The 21,037-nt window shown below is 32.5% G+C and overlaps 1 protein-coding gene across 3 annotated transcripts in view; it reads left to right on the forward strand.

Annotated features, from left to right (window-relative positions):
- LOC143067384 (uncharacterized) overlaps positions 1–21,037 on the forward strand; it is a 65,284-nt gene that overhangs the window by 22,034 nt on the left and 22,213 nt on the right. Inside the window, exon 3 of one of the 3 annotated variants that reach the window (XM_076240612.1) lies at positions 2,678–2,753. The exons of the other annotated variants lie outside the window; for them this stretch is intronic. Within the exon in view, the coding sequence (XP_076096727.1) occupies positions 2,678–2,738 (61 nt within the window). The 3' untranslated portion in view covers positions 2,739–2,753. Of the gene's footprint in view, positions 1–2,677; positions 2,754–21,037 lie in introns of those variants that run through there. 3 annotated transcript variants of the gene reach the window in all.

Consider the following 21,037-nt stretch of genomic DNA (forward strand, 5'->3'; position numbering starts at 1 on the left):
CGTGTGATGCGTTTTCAGATTCATCACTTGACAACTTCCTGTTTACCGAAAAAACTTGTATGATTTTACACATGATATCCAAGTTGAAAATTTTCGTCACATTTTTCTCAGGAACTACAATACAAGGATTTCTGAAATTTGGTTTCAGGATTTATATAAGTCAGCTATACCGTGTGATGCGTTTTCAGATTCATCACTCGACAACTTCCTGTTTACCGAACACTTGCATATTTTTACACTATTAATATTATCCACTTGCGGCGGGGGTATCATCAGTGAGCAGTAGCTCGCAGTTTCACTTGTTCTGTTTGTCTCTCTGTCTACCTGATCCTGGAAGTTCTTTATTCTGTTTGTCTCTCTGTCTACCTGATCCTGTAAGTTCTTTATTCTGTTTGTCTCTCTTGTCTACCTGTTTGTGTGTCAGAGGATTAGTCATTCCACATCTACTGTAGATGTTCCAGAGATGTAGCTGCTGGGAGAATTAAAAGGGAGGTTACATGACCTTTATCTGAGGACCCTGGGATCGGGAGTTTTTAAGCTCAGGATTTTGGGATTGATCCTTTTAAAATTCTGGAATTCTTTTTTCGAATTACGGGATGTCAGGATTTAAATTTCTTTAAATTTCGGGACCTCAGGATTTTGGGATTTCTTACTCCCCCCTCCTCCTTAAACCTACTAGTCTTACCCTTAAGTTATGACTTCAATTATTAGCCATTCAATGTATCTATGTCAGACATCTGCAATAAATTCAAGCTATAAAATAATGTTATGCTTGGTAACTGGGCTACTCAGTCAGTTGATACATGTATTACACATTCCCAATTTCCATTCTCAATTTTATATTATACTAGTAAGCAGAAATAAATAAGTGTGCAATAATCCATAAAACCCATTACCTGGTGGTGATGGAAATCATAAACAAAAAATAAATATAAGAACCATCTAACACATGTTGACAAAATAAACAGTATATATGTGAAGTTATTTCTTAAAAAGGAATATAAACCAAAACTTTTTTTTTATAAATGTTAATTTTTTTGGAATGATTGTGAATTTTGTGTTGATGGTATTTAGTTAAGTCCTTGTTAATAGAGTAATCTTGTTCATTTAAAGTAATGAATCAAACTAGTTTTGTCAAGCTTTTTTATGAAGCATTAACATTTACACCCGAAATAGTAAATAAATAAGACATTTTGTTGAAAGTTGACCAAATTGTACAGATTTCAACTACATTGAGGACTTATATAAAGAGACACATATATAGACCTGAGGGCTTTACAAATTGATATGTGATTTGTTATACCAAACATGATTTTGGGGGACATAAGCACTATATGTTTTTGGTCAATGTAATTGTTTATTTGTACATATCTAAAAAGAGACCTGTTTCTGTCCAGTCATTTGAGCAATGAAAAGGGGCCATATGGACTTTATCAAAACCTACTTTAATTCAGCTTAGAACTTGAAAAATATGGACACTTGCATATTTGGGTTTTGTTAAGTTAGTGGGTTGCTGTTGGCTGAAACATGGTGTAGAACATGAACTATAAATGTTATATCAAAAAAGGTTAGATTTATCATTAACTGGAGGTTAAAACCTTGTTAATGCTAACACAGGTAATTTTAACTCCAATGGAGCATTGACATTTAATAACCTAGACCGAATTTCATTTCAAGAAGTTCATATGTATCCTAAAGGTGTGTACAGTATGTTTATCAGTCAGGTGAAGAAAAACTGTCTGACCACTTGTAAACAACTGGAGCAGAAATAAACATGTTTGTTTGTTATTTATACTGCAGAAATATATAGGAATGAGATAATTAAGGGATTTTAATCAGCTGTTCCAGGATTATATATGTTGACACTTTTGGAATAACACTTTGACTCTGTGGAAATGTCACATTGAATGATTTGTTTTAGATTATCTCTCTGCCAAGGTTAGTGACGTTTTCGTATGTGGTGTAATATCATGTCATTTTCATTTCGACGACCTAGATTAACTCTGCCATGTGTAGTCGATTTAACAAGTTGGACAATATTTGATAATTGTCACTCATCCCAGTATAGAACTTGATAGTGGATAAATTTTAGTTCTTATTCGTTAGAAAGTGTACAAATCTAGTCATCTTCCACTATGCACCCAGGACGGAGTAGTGTTTCATGTGTGAGTGGGATACCAGAGGCTGGTTCTTCTTCCCCAACTGTAACATCACCCACAGAACAGAATTATTGCTATGGTTATTATCCATATTACCCTATTTACTCAGTTTCTCAGGATAGTGCCGGAGTGTATAATGTTTACCATACATGGCCAGCTAGTGTACCAAGCAGGAACAAACCACGGTAAAACAAAAATTGGCATGTTTTATAATCTATAGATCTGTAGTATTATAATTCATCGTCATTAACTGTAGAAAATTATTTATACATATTATATGCTGTTGCTGCTTGAACTATGGTATTTCTGCATTTTTAAATGTAACATATTACATTTAGTACTGTCAATATACACCCACTTTATCCCATACCTCATCATAACATATTCCTGTTATTTGTGTAAAAATTCTCAATGCACACAAATATTTCCTATCTGTTCTATGAAAAAAAAACAACATAAAAAACTTGTATCTCCCAATATACAATAAATTCTTTAAAAATTGCATAATTTTTTTTTAGAAATGATAAAAAGTGTACCAATCATGGAAAAATGCAAATATTTTGTCATTATACTATTTAGAATTTGAAATTTTGTCATTTCCAAATGGTGTTTTTACAAGATTTTATATTATAACAATTTTGTGTGCTTAACATCATGCGTCATTTGTGTGTCTTTGTTTTATATACATCAATATGCTTTTATTTCCCCAAAAAAAAGATGAATATGCACTTTTTTGAGTCCATATGTCAAACTTGTCTCTCAAATGCATATTCCTGACACTTTGGAAATGCAATTTGGAGGAATCTAATATAAAAATGTAGACAAGGGGGGTAGGTAGAGATTGTGAAATTGAGAATCATTTCAAATTGCTTATACTGTTTTCTTATCAATTTGTTTGGGGGGGTAGGTAGAGATTGTGAAATTGAGAATCATTTCAAATTGCTTATACTGTTTTCTTATCAATTTGTTTCCATATGATTAGATTTGGTAAGAGAATGACAGAGATCTAGATGAATAAAATATTAATTGAACAGTGTTAAACTTACAGTGTTAAAAATAAATTTAATATGTATTTATAAGAGAATGACAATCCCTTTCTTTAAAATTAAGTAAGCGTTAATCATCTATATTTATTTTAAATCTTGTTAACAAGATAAATGTGGTTATGGGCAGTTATAATTTATTTATAGAAATTTTGGGTTTTGAACTCTTAGTACACAATAGGCTAATTATTTATAAGAACATGTATTACATTAATTCTTCAAAATTAAGAAACATCAAATCCCTGGATTTCATTGGTTGATAGTGCTTTGCTATATTCTAAATATGTCAGTTTGTTCTCAGTCAGAGTTGATAGAGTTTCCATCTGAAACAATCCTGAAATTTAAAAAAATATTTCCACATTCATGTAGCTGTTTTGGAGCCTCTCAGTTCATCCCTAGGTTTCAGCAGAGTTTGTGTTGCTCAAATGTTGGTTTTGTGGACTTTATTTTTCCTAATTATTGTGGTTGCCCTTGGGAACTTTATTTGCAGGTAGATATTATCCATGAAATAGAAAAATAACAAAAAAATACAGCATAAAAAAAACTATTAAAAAAGTGAATACCTCAAAAATGTATGCTCACACAATCAAATTTAGAAACAAAAACACAACATTTTATTTTCATTATATTTATTCAGTATACTATAGTATCTTCACCCCTTTATTCACCACCACAATCAAAGGTGATCGATCAGTTATATCTTCCTTACCTAGATATCATGCTCAAACAACATTTTTGTTTGTCAGAAACAGGTGGTGGAATATCATTACAATTTAGCAACATATTGCATTTTATTTTTGCATATTATTATTACAATCTTTTTACATATTATTACAATCCTATTACAAATTATCATTACAATCTTTTTGCATATTATTACAATCTTTTTACATATTATTATCACAATTCTATTACATATTATTATTACAATCTTTTTACATATTATTATTACAGTCCTATTACATCTTATTATTCCAGTCCTATTACATATTATTATTACAGTCCTATGATGTCATGGAAGATTGTTTTTTGTTTTCATTTTATTTTCCTAGCCAGGAGTCCTTTGGTAATCTTTATAACTCAATTGTGCAGTACAGCATGGTATAGATCTTGATCAATACTTCATACTTTACATTGGCAGAAATCCAAAGACAATATATAGACCCCAAAAAATCTTCCCAGGAATTATGTTAGACTTTTGGACACTATATTCCTGTTTTTCTGGGCTATTCCTGGTGTTTCTGTATAATGCAGTCATATTAAAATACTGTGGAAGATATTAGAGTATAAAGGGCATGATTTTAGAAATACCAGTGATCATTATTTGATGTTATGGTGAATTTATTTTATACTTGTGTAGCTGCCTTTTGTCATCTGTTATATAAATATTATAAAGACAGCAAAATTCTGATTTCTCAAGACATTAATTTCTAGATAATTATAGATTATCGTTAGTCATCTCAATGAGATTGATTTTCTAGCTTGAGCCAGTATGGCAAAAAGTGAGAAAAACAGAAAATGACCAATGACAATCTGTTTATTGCTATTTTACCTATGCCCAAGTTGTTACCTACATCGACAGTGGAGTTGTAACATGTCTGTCCCAAATCAGGAACCTTCTCAGCGGAGTTGTAACATGTCTGTCCCAAATCAGGAACTTTGTTAGCAAAGTTGTAACAATTGTCTGTCCCAAATCAGGAACCTTGTCAGTGAAGTTGTAACATGTCTGTCCCAAATCAGGAACTTTGTTAGCAAAGTTGTAACATGTCTGTCCAATATCATGAACTTTGTCAGTGGAATTGTAAAATGTCTGTCACCAAATCAAGAACCTTGTCAGCACAGTTGTTACATGTCCTTCCCAAATCATAAACCTTGTCAGCAGAGTTGTTACATGTCTGTTTCAAATCAGGAACCTTATCAGCTAAGTTGTTCCATGTCCGTCCCAAATCATGAACCTTGTCAGCGGAGTTGTTCCATGTCTGTCCCAAATCATGAACCTTGTCAGCGGAGTTGTTCCATGTCTGTCCAAAATCAGGAACCTTGTCATCGAAGTTGTAACATGTCTCTCAAATCGCAGGAACCTTGTCAGCGGAGTTGTAACATGTCTGTCTCAAATCAGGAACCTTGTCAGCGGAGTTGTAACATATCTGTCTCAAATCAGGAACCTTGTCAGTGGAGTTGTAACATGTCTGTCTCAAATCAGGAATCTTGACAGTTGTTTATCTGTCCATGTCTGAATAAAGTGTTCATTTGTCCTTCAAAGGTTGGGTAGTTTTTATGGAAGGGACATTTTGTTGCTAGCTGTTATTAAACCAGTGCCTTAGATGAAAAGAGGACCATACAATCATATCAATAAAAAGGATTAATTAAGAGTTTTACTGGTCAGTGTCCTTAATTATTCAGCTTTTTGCTTTTAGTCTCAAATATTGGATAGAAAATAAAATACATATATATACTCCCACAATAGTATAAGTATGAATGAAACTTGATCCTATGTGGAGTAGTATGTTTATACACATACTTGAAATACTGATGACTGAATGTTAATACTTAGATAGGGACAGATGTATTATAATCTTGTTTATCTACAAAGAGATAACCCATAGTGACATATTATTTCATCTCCAGATATATCAAGTATGAACTAGTAGTTTCTAGTTATTACCATTAATTAGGTTAAGTGATGGTCTTTATTTAAGGACATCAGAATTTATCCTTGTTATATATAATCCTCAGTTCTATTAGGGAATTTAGGTCCAATCCAGTAAAGTAATTTTTGGTTTGTCTCCAAGGGTGTGCTTATTGCTGCCCCATCTTACAGAGACAAGTCTGGTGGTAATTGTCTAATCCAGCATCCTTCAAAAGGTCTATTTTTGATTTCTTTGTGTTTCTGGACAATATGAAATTTACTGCTTGACCCAGTTGAATGACAGTATACTCAGTGTAAATGAATATTGCAATCAAAATAAATTATGTTTTTAAGTTTAAGTGGACTTGATATTTATGGCTTACATGTAGGAGTGATATAACCTTTCCTGGTCAGAAAAAAATAGTTTTTGTTTGGTAGGCATTTTACATAGGATCTACTATTACTAAAAACATTATTGGTTGTCTGTCATCTTGTCCATTGTTTATTACAAGTTACAAGTTTTCTGAAACATACTTCAAACTTTTATAAAAATGTTGACTAAATAGTGAGAAAACACATTACTATTACGCATTATACAGAAAAGCTATTCTTGGATGTCATTGGTTTAATTTCAGATTTTTTTTCTGTGAAACTTAAAAGCAATTATTTTTTTTCAACTTTAAGGATTAGATGTATTATTTAAAGGCCCTGTTCAAAGATTTGTTGATTGAGTGTCAAAAAACTTAAAACGCAATAACTAAATGGACTTATAATGGATAAGTAAGTTAAATGGTTTTGTTATTAAAAAACATGTTAAAAAGGAGAAGAAAAATTTCTGCAATGAATAAATTATGCAGATGTAAATTTTTTTCAAGTGGCCCTCTTCATATACATATAGTATGAATAAAATAGCCTGCTAGTATTTCCTTGAGGTTAAGTGTTTATTGTTATATACATGTTTTTTACACCATATATCAATGTACTACAGTTCTGTCTGAATAAGTACAAATAACTAGACAACTAGTTCAACCAGAATAGAAACAATAATTATTGCACAATTTGTACTTTACACTACTACATTCCAATACACAGTCTCCAACATGTTTTATTTTAACTTTATTTATTCATATATTTACCAAATTTATGTGTTCTGATTCTTGTATTATATAATCCCATAGATTGACAGATATTTTACATAAACATGCACAAGAATTGCACAAGCATGGACAAAGTGGACATACTAAATTTTTCCATTGATATAAAGATTTGGTTTTGAAGTTTGGTTGTACCTGTAGAAAACTTATTTCAAACGGGATAGCACATCCTCATTTTTACAGAAATGTTGTTAACCGTCCCTAAAAATTTAGAAATGATCCTTGTTAACTTATCGCTCCTTTAAGGTGGTACCCAACACTTGAACTAAAATTAATTTGGCTCATTTAATTTTCTTAAAATTTTGACAAAGTATTTACTTTGACCCTTTGACAAAAATATAAAAATTTCAAAAAATTTGAACCAACCGTTTAATCAGAAAAATTACACTGGTTATATAGCAGTTTGACAAAAACTTATTTTTATCATCGAGAAGCTTAATATTCCCTTATGAACACAACGTCATTAAAACGTTCAGCTGATTTTACAGAGTTGTCTCCCTGTAGTGTTAGGTACCACCTTAAATAAACTTATTCTAAAAGGTTACCAATTCAACACTGTAATGAGATCATTGAATATTGTTTTTATTGGTATAAATATTGATTTTGTTATCAGTTAAATTAAAAGCAAACTAAATATAACTAATATGTTATATACATATACACATTCATCGATCTTCAATCTGTCGATACCTGTAACTGGTATTGCACAAGGTCATGTTTTTCTCTTGACTGTTTATAACATCTTTACATCCATTGGATGTTGGATGTTTATGGATTGATAGTTTAGTCTTAGATTTTATAAGTTGTTAGTGACTTTGAACTAGCTGTCAGATAACTGTGAGTACTCTCAGATCTGTTCATAGTGTCTTTTTGTTGTCGGGATGTACAAGTACCCAGGCCACGTCCACTTGTATTTGTGTCAAACTGATGAGTTAAGCCTTTTTTAACTGATTTTTAAAGTTCGTTTTTATGTTGTACTATTATACCACTGTCCCAGGTTAGGAGGAGGGTTGGGATCCCGCTAACATGTTTAACCCCACCACATTATTTATGTATGTGCCTGTTCCAAGTCAGGAGCCTGTAATTCAGTGGTTGTCGTTTGTTTATGTGTTACATATTTGTTTTTTGTTATAAATAAGGCCGTTAGTTTTCTCGTTTGAATTGTTTTCGTTGTCATATCTAGGCCTTTTATAGCTGACTATGCGGTATGGGCTTTGCTCATTGTTGAAGGCTGTACGGTGACCTATAGTTGTTAATCTTATGGACAGTAGTCTCATTGGCAATCATACCACATCTTCTTTTTTATAGTGCATGACACTATCAGTTGGTTAAACATGTGTCAAAATGTAGAAATGTATATCATATGGTATGCAGACATTTTGCATGCATTTTATAAAAAAAACATTCGTTTTGAAATTATATGATTTTAATATTATAATTGAATAACAACAGGTTAACTTTTGGTCACCACAAATGCACAATTGAAAAATCAACTATACTTTTGTTTCTGTGTCTCTGAAAGGAAGAGTTCCTCATTTTTCTTTGTTTTAAGAATAATTGATACAAATACCGTTTCTCTTATTGATACAGTACCGGAATATATCCATATAATCATTGAATGAATTTCCTAATCATAATGATTTGACTTTAACTATGCCTGAAAGGAATTGACCAAATAGTGAGATTTGATAGATATTTAGAAAACAGAAATAATTCAAACAAAGTTTAAAACCTATTTCTATTTGAATAATGCATATTTGTTTTCTCAATCTTTTACTATTTCTAATAATTTTAAATACCAATTACCCATTTCCCAAACCTTTAATTTGAAGTTGTTTTAAAAACATTAAAAATACATGAATTTTCAAAGTATGAAATGAATGTGAAACTTTTTATTTCACTGTTGCATGACAATCAATTTGTGTACAAGGTCAATAAGAAGTTAGAGTTATCTATCTTACATCATGCATACTTGACTAATGAGAAAAATACTGTAAACAACCAAATTGACATAATTCCTAAGAATTAGTAAACAAATAGATATAGGTGGAAATAACAATATTAACTTAGGTTTTGCTAGATGACAACAATATTTAGTTATAACAAGAGTGCACACGCTGAAATGTCTCGCCTTCTATACTAATCATTGATATTATGTTGATAGTCCTAAGTATAAAGCTAAGCTTTAATACAACTGTCACATAAACTTAACATACAACATATATAGTTGACCTATTACTTATAGTTTAAGAAAAAAAGACCAAAACACAAAAACTTAACACTGTGCAATGAACCGTGAAAATGAGGTCACGGTCAAATAAAACCCGTGTGACTGACATAAAGATCATAAAATATTTCCATACACCAAATATAGATGACCTATGGCATATAGTATTAGATAAAAAGACCAAAACTCAAAAACTTAACTTTGACCACTGAACCATGAAAATGAGGTCAAGGTCACATGACATCTGCCCGCTAGATAGGTACACCTTACAATCATTCCATACAACAAATATAGTAGACCTATTGCATATAGTATGAGAAAAACAGACCAAAACACAAAAATTTAACTATAACCACTGAACCATGAAAATGAGGTCAAGGTCAGATGACACCTGCCAGTTGGACATGTACACCTTACAGTCCTTCCATACACCGAATATACTAGCCCTATTGCTTGTAGTATCTGAGATATGGACTTGACCACCAAAACTTAACCTTGTTCACTGATCCATGAAATGAGGTCGAGGTCAAGTGAAAACTGTCTGACAGACATGAGGACCTTTCAAGGTACGCACATATCAAATATAGTTATCCTATTTTTTATAATAAGAGAGAATTCAACATTACAAAAAATCTGAACTTTTTTTTCAAGTGGTCACTGAACCATGAAAATGAGGTCAAGGACATTGGACATGTGACTGACGGAAACTTCGTAACATGAGGCATCTATATACAAAGTATGAAGCATCCAGGTCTTCCACCTTCTAAAATATAAAGCTTTTAAGAAGTAAGCTAACACCGCCGCCGTAGCCGCTGCCGCCGCCGCCATAGCCACCGCCGCCGGATCACTATCCCTATGTCGAGCTTTCTGCAACAAAAGTTGCAGGCTCGACAAAAATTATATGTATATATGCATGTGCATATTCCCCAAAACACTGATTTGTTATTAAAAGCTTTATTTGAAACTATATATAGTAAGCTATATTCAATGTTTTCCCAGGGCCTCATAGCACATAGACTAAAATTACTGAAAGAAAATTGATTTTGTTTTTCTATGATAACTGAATGAAATCCTGTAAAGATCTGATTTGAAATTTCATGCTTCATCCAACTTAAAGCTTAATAAAGACTATTAAGTGTGGGAAGTTATGTATATATGAATAAAATACACATCAGGAGTCATTAATCCCCAAAAAAGACTCTCAATTTCACCCTTCAAGGTAACCATTTTTGTCGAGCCTGCAACTTTTGTTGCAGAAAGCTTGACATAGGGATAGTGATCCGGCGGCGGCTACGGCGGCGGCAGTGTTAGCTCACTTCTTAAAAGCTTTATATTTTAGAAGGTGGAAGACCTGGATGCTTCATACTTTGTATATAGATGCTTCATGTTACGAAGTTTCCGTCAGTCACATGTCCAATGTCCTTAACCTCATTTTCATGGTTCAGTGACCACTTGAAAAAAAGTTCAAATTTTTTGTAATGTTTAATTCTCTCTTGTTATAAGTAATAGGATAATTATATTTAATATGTGCGTACCTTGCAAGGTCCTCATGTCTGTCAGACAGTTTTCACTTGACATTGACCTCATTTCATGGATCAGTGAACAAGGTTAAGTTTTGGTGGTCAAGTCCATATCTCAGATACTATAAGCAATAGGGCTAGTATATTCGGTGTATGGAAGGACTGTAAGGTGTACATGTCCAACTGGCAGGTGTCATCTGACCTTGACCTCATTTTCATGGTTCAGTGGTTATAGTTAAATTTTTGTGTTTTGGTCTGTTTTTCTCATACTATATGCAATAGGTCTACTATATTTGTTGTATGGAATGATTGTAAGGTGTACATGTCTAGCGGGCAGATGTCATGTGACCTTGACCTCATTTTCATGGTTCAGTGGTCAAAGTTAAGTTTTTGAGTTTTGGTCTTTTTATCTAATACTGTATGCCATAGGTCAACTATATTTGGTGTATGGAAATATTTTATGATCTTTATGTCAGTTGCACAGGTTTTATTTGACCGTGACCTCATTTTCACGGTTCATTGCACAGTGTTAAGTTTTTGTGTTTTGGTCTATTTTTCTTAAACTATAAGTAATGGGTCAACTATATATGTTGTATAGAAGCATTGTTAGCTGTACATGTCTGCCTGGCTTGGTTCATCTGACCTTGACCTCATTTTCAAGGTTCATTGGTCTTTGTTTAGTTATCTTGGTTAATGTTAAGTTTATGTGACAGTTGTAATAAAGCTTAGCTTTATACTTAGGACTATCAACATAATATCAATGATTAGTATAGAAGGCGAGACATTTCAGTGTGTGCACTCTTGTTGATATAATGGTTTACCTAGATATATGAAAGATTTCAGTGATGTATTTTAAGATACACTTTTGGAAATTTTGTATTAAAAGGGGTAAAAAGTCTATAAAACCACAGAAAGTATTTTGTAAACGAGAATAATTCGTCAAAACGGCATAGATGTTAACTTCAGGACTCAGCAAGATCAGAAAATGCTTTCATTTTGTGTTAAAAACCATCTACATGTATCTGTGTCAATGGGACACACACTACTTTTTACATAACTACACACAGCTTAAGTACTTGATAAGTTGTCATCCAGATTAAGCACTTGATATAGTTATTGACATTTCCATTCATTTTTTCACTTATACTTAGAAATTATCCAGCTGTTAAGTATGTCAATATGCTTGTTACAGTGCTTTATGGTATTTATTGGTCAAGTATATATACATGATGCAAGGTGGATAACTCTAACTTCTCAGTGAATGTCATGAAAAAATTATCTTAATTTAAAGACAGAGAGTACAATAAATATTTCATCAAAAAGTGTTTATTAATGGGGCTCACTGTCAATTGAGAGTTTATCTGTCATCCTGTCCTTCCATCCCACTTTTTTTTTCTGTTACTGCTATGGAACCACTTGACATAACTTTGTGAAAACTTTGATAGCAGGTAACTCACAGGATGTACTTTTCACCTGTCACATTTATTCATCAGAATGATTTTTATGGGCAAATAAGGTCTTTCAATTGTTCAACTTAATCAGAAAAACCTTGGATAGGAAACTTTTGATTAGGTTTTCTTGGCTTCTATGAAAGAGATTGATTAAATATTTGGTTTGGAGCTTGATAATGTGGAGAGTTGTAACAAGTAAGCAGTTCTTACATCGACTGTTGCTACTTCCTGTTTGCTGATATTTAGAAATTTTACAATACTCATTTTATGAAGAAAATTGTTGTCAATTTTTCTGAACTCCTATGAAAGGGAATGCTCACTTATGCTTCAGTATGCTTGTTACCTAAATTTATTGCATGTAGCAACACAGGTCCAAACTCAACATTTAGTTGAAAGAAACAATCTGAGCAACCCAGACAACTCACAGAGCCTTTGATCTATTTTTGGAGAAATACTTTATTATATGCGTTAATGCATAGTTTTACTATAATCTTTTTATTCAATAGGTATTTAAATATTCATACCACAATTCTCATTTTAAACATCTAGTTTTATTAACACTTGACCTGCATAAGGCCTTCGTTGACTATAGTCTGCATTCTATGTAATAGAAACCTAATTTTAACTTCATGTAAAACATTAAAAAATTTCAAGGAGAGTTTATGTGTTGAGGACACCTACACCACACCCAGTTCATCTCCATAGAAACACAATTTGTGCTTTGCAAAGGATGGAGGTATCATTTTGTGAGCTTTATTTCAGTACTTTTCAAGTATTTAAAAGTCACTTTTAAATTTCTTGACACTTTTTGTTCATGACACTGGAGAGATTAAGAGCTTGATATTTTGTATAGACACTTTGTTATTGTTGAAGACTGTACTCTGACCTCTAAACATCCTTTTTGTTTTTTTGGTGTATTGATTTCTGTTGTTGTGATGGCTAATGTGATCTTACACTAATGTCTCCTTTTATTTATGATGTAAAGCAACAAACATCACTTGCTTAGTTTAAAAAGTTTTATATAATTTTTGTTGACAGATATCATGTATATAGCTTTTGTGTTGTTGTCATTTAGATATAAATATTATGTGTAATTATTAATTTATGAATACTGTTAATTAACATTTAGGAGTGGTGTAACCACTGCTTGTCTGTTTGGTAGGCATTGGTATTTTTATGCCCCATTTAGGGGCATCATGTTTTTCGGTCTGTGCGTCCTTTTGTCTATTGTCGGTCTGTCCCGCTTCAGGTTAAAGCTTTTGGTCAAGGTAGTTATTGATGAAGTTGAAGTCCAATCAACTTGTAACTTAGTACACATATTCTCTATGGTATTATCTTTCTATTTTATGCCAAATTAAGACTTTTGACCCTAATTTCACGGTCTACTGAACATAGAAATGATAGTGTGTGAGTGGGTTGTCCCAATTCAGGCTAAAGTTTTTGGTCAAGAATGTTTTTGATGAAGTTGAAGTCCAATCAACTTGAAACTTACTGCACATGTTCCCTATGATATGATCTGTCTATATATTAGGTCAAATTAGAGTTTTGACCCCAATTGCAAGGTCCACTGAACATAGAAAAAATAGTGTGAGTGGGCCATCAATGTGAAACTATAAGATAGACAAAAGGATCAGCTGACAGCAATAGAAAGTCAACAAAATTTTAGTCAATTTTTATACATGATAAAGTCATATTTTCTTAGAATATACAAATACAAGAAATAGCACTCATGATGTTGAAACAAGTAATAAATAGCTCTTTATCAAGGAAATCTAATTTAATATTTTTTACTGTAGTTTTAGCTAAGACCATGATTGATTTGATATTTGTAAACTTATACTTGTAGGGAGTTATTAAATAGTTTTGTATCTGATAATTAAAATATTTATCATTTGAAGGGAAGATAAATGATGATGTCTTTCTAAAATTATTAAGCTGGTAAGATTTGTCTCCCTTAGTATTAAATGGTATTGCAAATACAGTACACTAATCCCTGCTGTGAACAGTGTTTCATTTTTAGCTCACCTGGCCGAAAGGCCAAGTGAGCTTTTCTCATCACTTGGCGTCCGTCGTCGTCGTTGCCGTCCTGCGTTAACTTTTACAAAAATCTTCTCCTCTGAAACTACTGGGCCAAATTTAACCAAACTTGGCCACAATCATCATTGGGGTATCTAGTTTAAAAAATGTGTCCGGTGACCCAGCCAACCAACCAAGATGGCCGCCATGGCTAAAAATAGAACATAGGGGTAAAATGCAGTTTTTGGCTTATAACTCAAAAACCAAAGCATTTAGAGCAAATCTGACACGGGGGTAAAATTGTTCATCAGGTGTAGATCTATCTGCCCTGAAATTTTCAGATCAGACATTTCGTTGTTGGGTTGCTGCCCCTGAAATGGTAATTTTAAGGAAATTTTGCTGTTTTTGGTTATTATCTTGAATATTATTATAGATAAGAGATAAACTGTAAACAGCAATAATGTTCAGCAAAGTAAGATCTACAAATAAGTCAACATGACCAAAATGGTCAGTTGACCACTTTAGGAGTTATTGCCCTTTATAGTCAATTTTTAACCATTTTTCGTAAATCTTAGTAATCTTTTAGAAAATCTCTCCTCTGAAACTACTGGGCCAAATTTAACCAAACTTGGCCATAATCATCATTGGGGTATCTAGTTTAAAAAATGTGTCTGGTGACCCTGCCAACCAACCAAGATGGCCGCCATGGCTAAAAATAGAACATAGGGGTAAAATGTAGTTTTTGGCTTATAACTCAAAAACCAAAGCATTTAGAGCAAATCTGACATGGGGTAAAATTGTTCATCAGGTCAAGATCTATCTGCCCTGAAATTTTCAGATGAATCGGACATTCCGTTGTTGGGTTGCTGCCCCTGAAATGGTAATTTTAAGGAAATTTTGCTGTTTTTGGTTATTATCTTGAATATTATTATAGATAGAGATAAACTGTAAACAGCAATAATGTACAGCAAAGTAAGATCTACAAATAAGTCAACATGACCAAAATGGTCAGTTGACCACTTTAGGAGTTATTGCCCTTTATAGTCATTTTTAACCATTTTTCGTAAATCTTAGTAATCTTTTAGAAAAATCTTCTCCTCTGAAACTACTTGGCCAAATTTAACCAAACTTAGCAATAATCATCATTGGGGTATTTTGTTAAAAAAATGTGTCCGGTAACTCGGCCAACAAACCAAGATGGCCGCCATGGCTAAAAATAGAACATGGGGGTAAAATGCAGTTTTTGGCTTATAACTCAAAAACCAAAGCATTAAGAGCAAATCTGACAGGAAGTAAAATTATTGATCAGGTCACGATCTATCTGCCCTGGAATTTTCAGATGAATCGGATAATCGGTTGTTAGGGTGCTGCCCCTGAATTGGTAAATTTGAGGAAATTTTGTTGTTTTTTGTTATTATCTTGAATATTATTATAGATAGAGGTAAACTGTAAACAGAAATAATGTACAGCAAAGTAAGAACTAAAAATAAGTCAGTATGACCAAAATAGTCAATTGACCCCTAAGGAGTTATTGCCCTTCATAGTCAATTTTTAACAATTTTCTTAAAATTTGAAGATTTGCAATAACATTTTCCACAGAAAGTACTGTTATAGATAGCAGCAAGAATGTTTAGTAAAGTAAGATCTACAAACACATCACCATCACCAAAACACAATTTTGTCATGAATCCATCTGTGTCCATTGTTTAATATTCACATAGACCAAGGTGAGCGACACAGGCTCTTTAGAGCCTCTAGTTTTCAGACACTTTCCACTTTATTTCTTCATGTTTTATGCAAGAAAGGGGATGAAACTACACTATAAAAAATGCTGGGACATTAATATTTAAGTGAAGTAGTGATTTGGTGACCGGTCTAGCTGAAAATGTTAAAAATTAGTATGTCTGAAGCTGTGAAAAGAATCCAAGAGTCCCTTAACATTAAATTGTTCATAATTTGAGCTACAGCTGATGAAGTTTTTCTATAGTCTTGATATTATTTGTCCCAAAAGTGGTACACCACACAGTAAATATTATTGAGGAAGTGCTGATGGGATTTTTGAATTTTCATTTATTGTCACTATGAAATAATTCTTTTCTCTTGTCAAATGTTCTTTAAAAGAGAAATATTTCTCCAGTTCTTGCAAAATCAAGAGTTTAATTAATATTAAAAAGAAATTAGGCAACTGCTGTAAATCAAATGAAACAAAGTGTTAATAAATGTACAAGTAAAACAAGGCAATTTTAATTCTTGGCCATTTTTATCAAGGAAATCCAATTTAATACTTAGATTAGATTTTTTAGCAAGGAAAATTATGATTTTGTCTATTTATAAGCATATAGTGTAGGTTAAATTATTTTTGTGTTTATATTATTTGAAAAAAAAAAAAAATATATATTCTTCTAAGGGGGATAAATGTGGCTATTTTTTCTAGAAGTGTGAAACTAGTAAGATTTGTCTCCCTTAGTATTATATTTTCTAACAGGGAAGTAATCTGTCAGTTCTTCCAAGCTTAACAGATATTATGAAAAAAATGTGATGAACTATCATTAGATTGTCTCATTCAAAATGAGCTACAAGAATTATATAGAGTTATTGCATGAATATTGGGGAATATTGTCCCTCGCAGAACATATATTGCACTCGCAAGCTCGTGCAATATAAAATTCTACTCGAGACAATATTCCCCAATATTCATGCAATAACCCTATATAATTCTTGTAGCTCATTTTGAACAACTCCATTTGCTTCTGTCATCATGATTTGACAATTTTTGTGGGAGTTTTAGACTTCTTCCTTTTTTTGACCAACAGAAATCTTACAAAGGAAAGTACCAAAAAAATTTCTTTATCAGGAAGCTTAAATTCTATATAGGACTGTTTGTAAACATGTGTTCTTGACCATTATAAACCACCATTTTAATTTGCAGTTATTTGACTCAGACGATTCTTTCACCATATTTACACAATGTATGTATGTACTTTGAGATTCCACCAATTTAGACGCACCCCTTGATTGACTGCAAGGGTACAGCGGATCCATGTACACTCCCTAAGGATTAATGGAGATGTGTCCTTTACAATATTATCCCACCGACAGAACAATCCCCACCCAACACCGCCCAAGGGAGCATATAGGACACCGGGAAGTCCGTTATTATGGTGGAGGAAGCCGAAGTACTCGGAGAGAACCACCAGGCCACTCGGTGGAAACACAAACCAGAGAGATATCAGAAGATTGATCTCCAGGTCAAAGTAGGGGACAACTTTGACCAACCGAGGCCCCCAAAGTACCCATTCTAGTTTAAACTCCGGCCTGGGTACCAGAGATGTGTGTGAGAGGGTGAAAATTACCCTTCTTATGTACTGATATTTTTAGCACCCTGAGTGAGAATCGAACTCGGGACCTTCAGCACTGTAGCCATCGGTCTTAACCACTAGACCAAGAACTCACATAACACCTTGTGATCACAGCTCTCACTCTAATTCTGTTTGTATGAAAGTGTTCATACTTGGCAGGATCATTTTATATGTACTTTTCAGTCTGTTTGATTTGACAACTCTTGAGGAGTTAGGGGAAGGGCTTAGAATTACAAGGATAATTACAAAAGTTCCAATCTGTGATGATAAGATGTCAAATACTCTATAATGTATACCACAAAAACACAATGGTGGGGACATTTCACTTCTCCTTGTCATGTTATCTTTTAAGTACCATAGAAGGTTGATCTATGTGTACTTACAGTTGAAACAGATTAAGTGCAGTGTAAATAACCTTGGACTAAATAAAAGTTTGCCAGATTATGAGATCATCTGATGTACTGCCTGTTGTTAGGAGTTATTATGTATTGGTTATATTACTGTGATCTATGCAATACAATAACAGTCGCAATACATGTAATGCTTAGTTGAAAGACTGACGAGTACATCCTCCTTTGTTTGTCAATATTATCACGTAAGCTAGGTTATATGCACTCATTTGTAATAATCATATCTTGTACCAGGAAATAGTGTATTGTACAGTGTTGGAATAGCTAATGTAATATTAAAATATATAGAATTATATTATTTTACTCACCTTTGACAACAAGACAAGACATTAGACCAGACATTATAGTATCAATTAATATGACAGTTTTGAATAAGTTCATATTTACTTTAGATTAGCCTGTAATAAGCCATTGATCTTTGGTATACAGTAGCACTTGCATCAGACATTCTGTGTTCAGCAATTCAATGGTGATTATTTGACCTAATCCAGTATTCATTGTCCATTGATTTTGAAATGGTTGCATCTTTAATGCATTGATTTAAGGAGATATGGGGTAAAAGTCAAATAGACAGCAACTCAATGAATGCAGTGGTGGATCAAGGAATTATCATAAGGAGGCCTAAGAGGGGGATGTTCCAGTAATTTCTTATATAATCGACCAAATTTTTCCAAAAACAAAGGGGTGGGAGGTCTGGCACCCTAAAATTTTGGAATTATTAGCTTATTTTGATGAAAGCATAAGATCCATAAATTCACAGCTTATCAAAATTGACCAGCACTGGATAGAGATTATTTCAGATAACCATTTGTTTGATGATTGAATGTAAATAAATTGAGTTAAATTATTTTGAAGGTATTTTTGTAAATGCATAATCTTATTTTCTTATTTGATAAAGTTCAATTCTTTGTTGTGTGATAAACGTTTTTATTGAAAAGAAAATAAGATACTTAAATAAGAATATATCTTAGTAGACCATGTAATTAAATAAAGGAGGTCAGTGACTTAAAACACTAAATAAGAAGGGCACAAAACTATAATGCTATTGTTATAGCTTATAACATAATCAAAACCTACCTACATTGCTACAATTACAACATATTTAAAATCTAATAATACTGGTCAGGGTATTTCCATATTTGTATAAAGCATTCTCTTTTTTCTCTTTTGGTTAATTGATTGCTTATTGTGTTTGGGAAACCCCCTTGACTTCAGTTCAGGGACACAGTGTATTTGTGATGTATTTTTTATAGGAAAGATGTTGTATTATTTTGTTTATTTAGTTCAAGGTTGTTCTTAAAGTAGGACACATTTGCATATATAGAAACACATTAGTATTCAACAGTTATTTTATTGTGATGATATTGGACAATTAAAATGATTTATAAGATAAACTTATTTACCAATGCCTATGATTTTAGATTTATATCACAAACTTGAGTTTTTTAAATTGCATAGGGATTTTTTCATTGACTTCAGAAGGGACTAATTTTTCCTTGGTGAACTTTTTCTCTCATGAATATGGCAACAGATTTCCTGTATATTAAAAGCATCAGACATTACACCTTCAACATATTTCATAAAATTGGATAAATTGCCACATAATTTGACATAAATGATTAATCCATAACATTTAGTACTTATGTCAAAAGTAAAAGGGACATATAAAAAGTAGTCAGTTTTTAATTTACATAGTTTTTTCACTGACCCCCATCCCCCTCTTAACTTATTTTGGGAAAAATTGATTTACCAATCGGGATATATGTAAAAATCAATTTTAGATATACACAACTTGCAGAATTTTAACCCCCCACCCCCAAACTATTTGATTTAAGTTTTTTATCCTTCATCAATCTTTTGATGTCGTCCCTTACATAACCTACATCAACTCTGTGTTGGTAAAATTGAAGGTGGCTCCTTTTTCTGGCTAACAATTTAATACAATTGCTGTTAAAAAGGATAATAACATCAAAGTTTTGTTTGGATTCCATGTAAACTTGCCCTCAAATTCAATTGTGTTTGACAATAATGATTCAGTGCCAATCTTTCTGGAGTTTTGAAGTTTATATTGATTATGACATGAATTTTCCACACTGTTCTTTTTCCATCTAGATCAAGCTAACCTATTTGTTTTGATGGGCCAGACCACAAAATGGTATTCTGGATTAGGTCATTAGGTTAACTTTAGTGAAATATTCTCCAGGTTTATATTCAGGTCACTAATCATTATGACACATGGAGACATAATTTTGTCATATTTTTACAAGCAAAGTTATAATTAGACCATAAGTGTTTAATAATGACAACTTTATTACATGTATTCTCAAAGAAATTGTCATATATAGTTAATGGGATTAATGTTATGTTGAGATGTGTACCAGTAGTCCATTTTTAAGATGTCCAAAACCATATCACAATAAGCTGTAGAAACATACTTGTTGCAACTGGTATCTTTTAGGCAAAATTTATTACCCATGTAAAAATAAATTTATATACATTAAACATACATTGACATACACACTATTAACATAAATGAATCATTATTATGAGTTTTCAAGTGTATCATCTTTTCCCTACATATTTTCTGATACCTTCACACTTACCAAACTTTTGCTGATAACCTCAAAAAGAAGGTGTAAACTATCTGTCTTTTACCTTCACACTTACCAAACTTTTGCTGATTACCTCAAAAAGAAGGTGTAAACTATCTGTCTTTTACCTTCACACTTACCAAACTTTTGCTGATTACCTCAAAAAGAAGGTGTAAACTATCTATTTTTTACCTTCACACCAAACTTTTGCTGATTACTTCAAAAAGGTGTAAACTATGTCTTTTCCCTTCACACTTACCAAACTTTTACAGATTACCTCAATAAGAGTAGGTGTAAACTATGTCTTTTCCTTTCACACTTACCAGACCTTTAAAGATTACCTCAATAAAAGAAGGTGAAAACTATGTCTTTTCCCTTCACACTTACCAGACCTTTACAGATTACCTCAGTAATAGAAGGTGTAAACTATGTCTTTTTCCTTCACACATACCAAACTTACAGATTACCTCAGTAAGAG

The sequence above is a fragment of the Mytilus galloprovincialis genome, chromosome 3 (genome assembly GCF_965363235.1).
Source record: "Mytilus galloprovincialis chromosome 3, xbMytGall1.hap1.1, whole genome shotgun sequence".
NCBI lineage: Eukaryota > Metazoa > Mollusca > Bivalvia > Mytilida > Mytilidae > Mytilus > Mytilus galloprovincialis.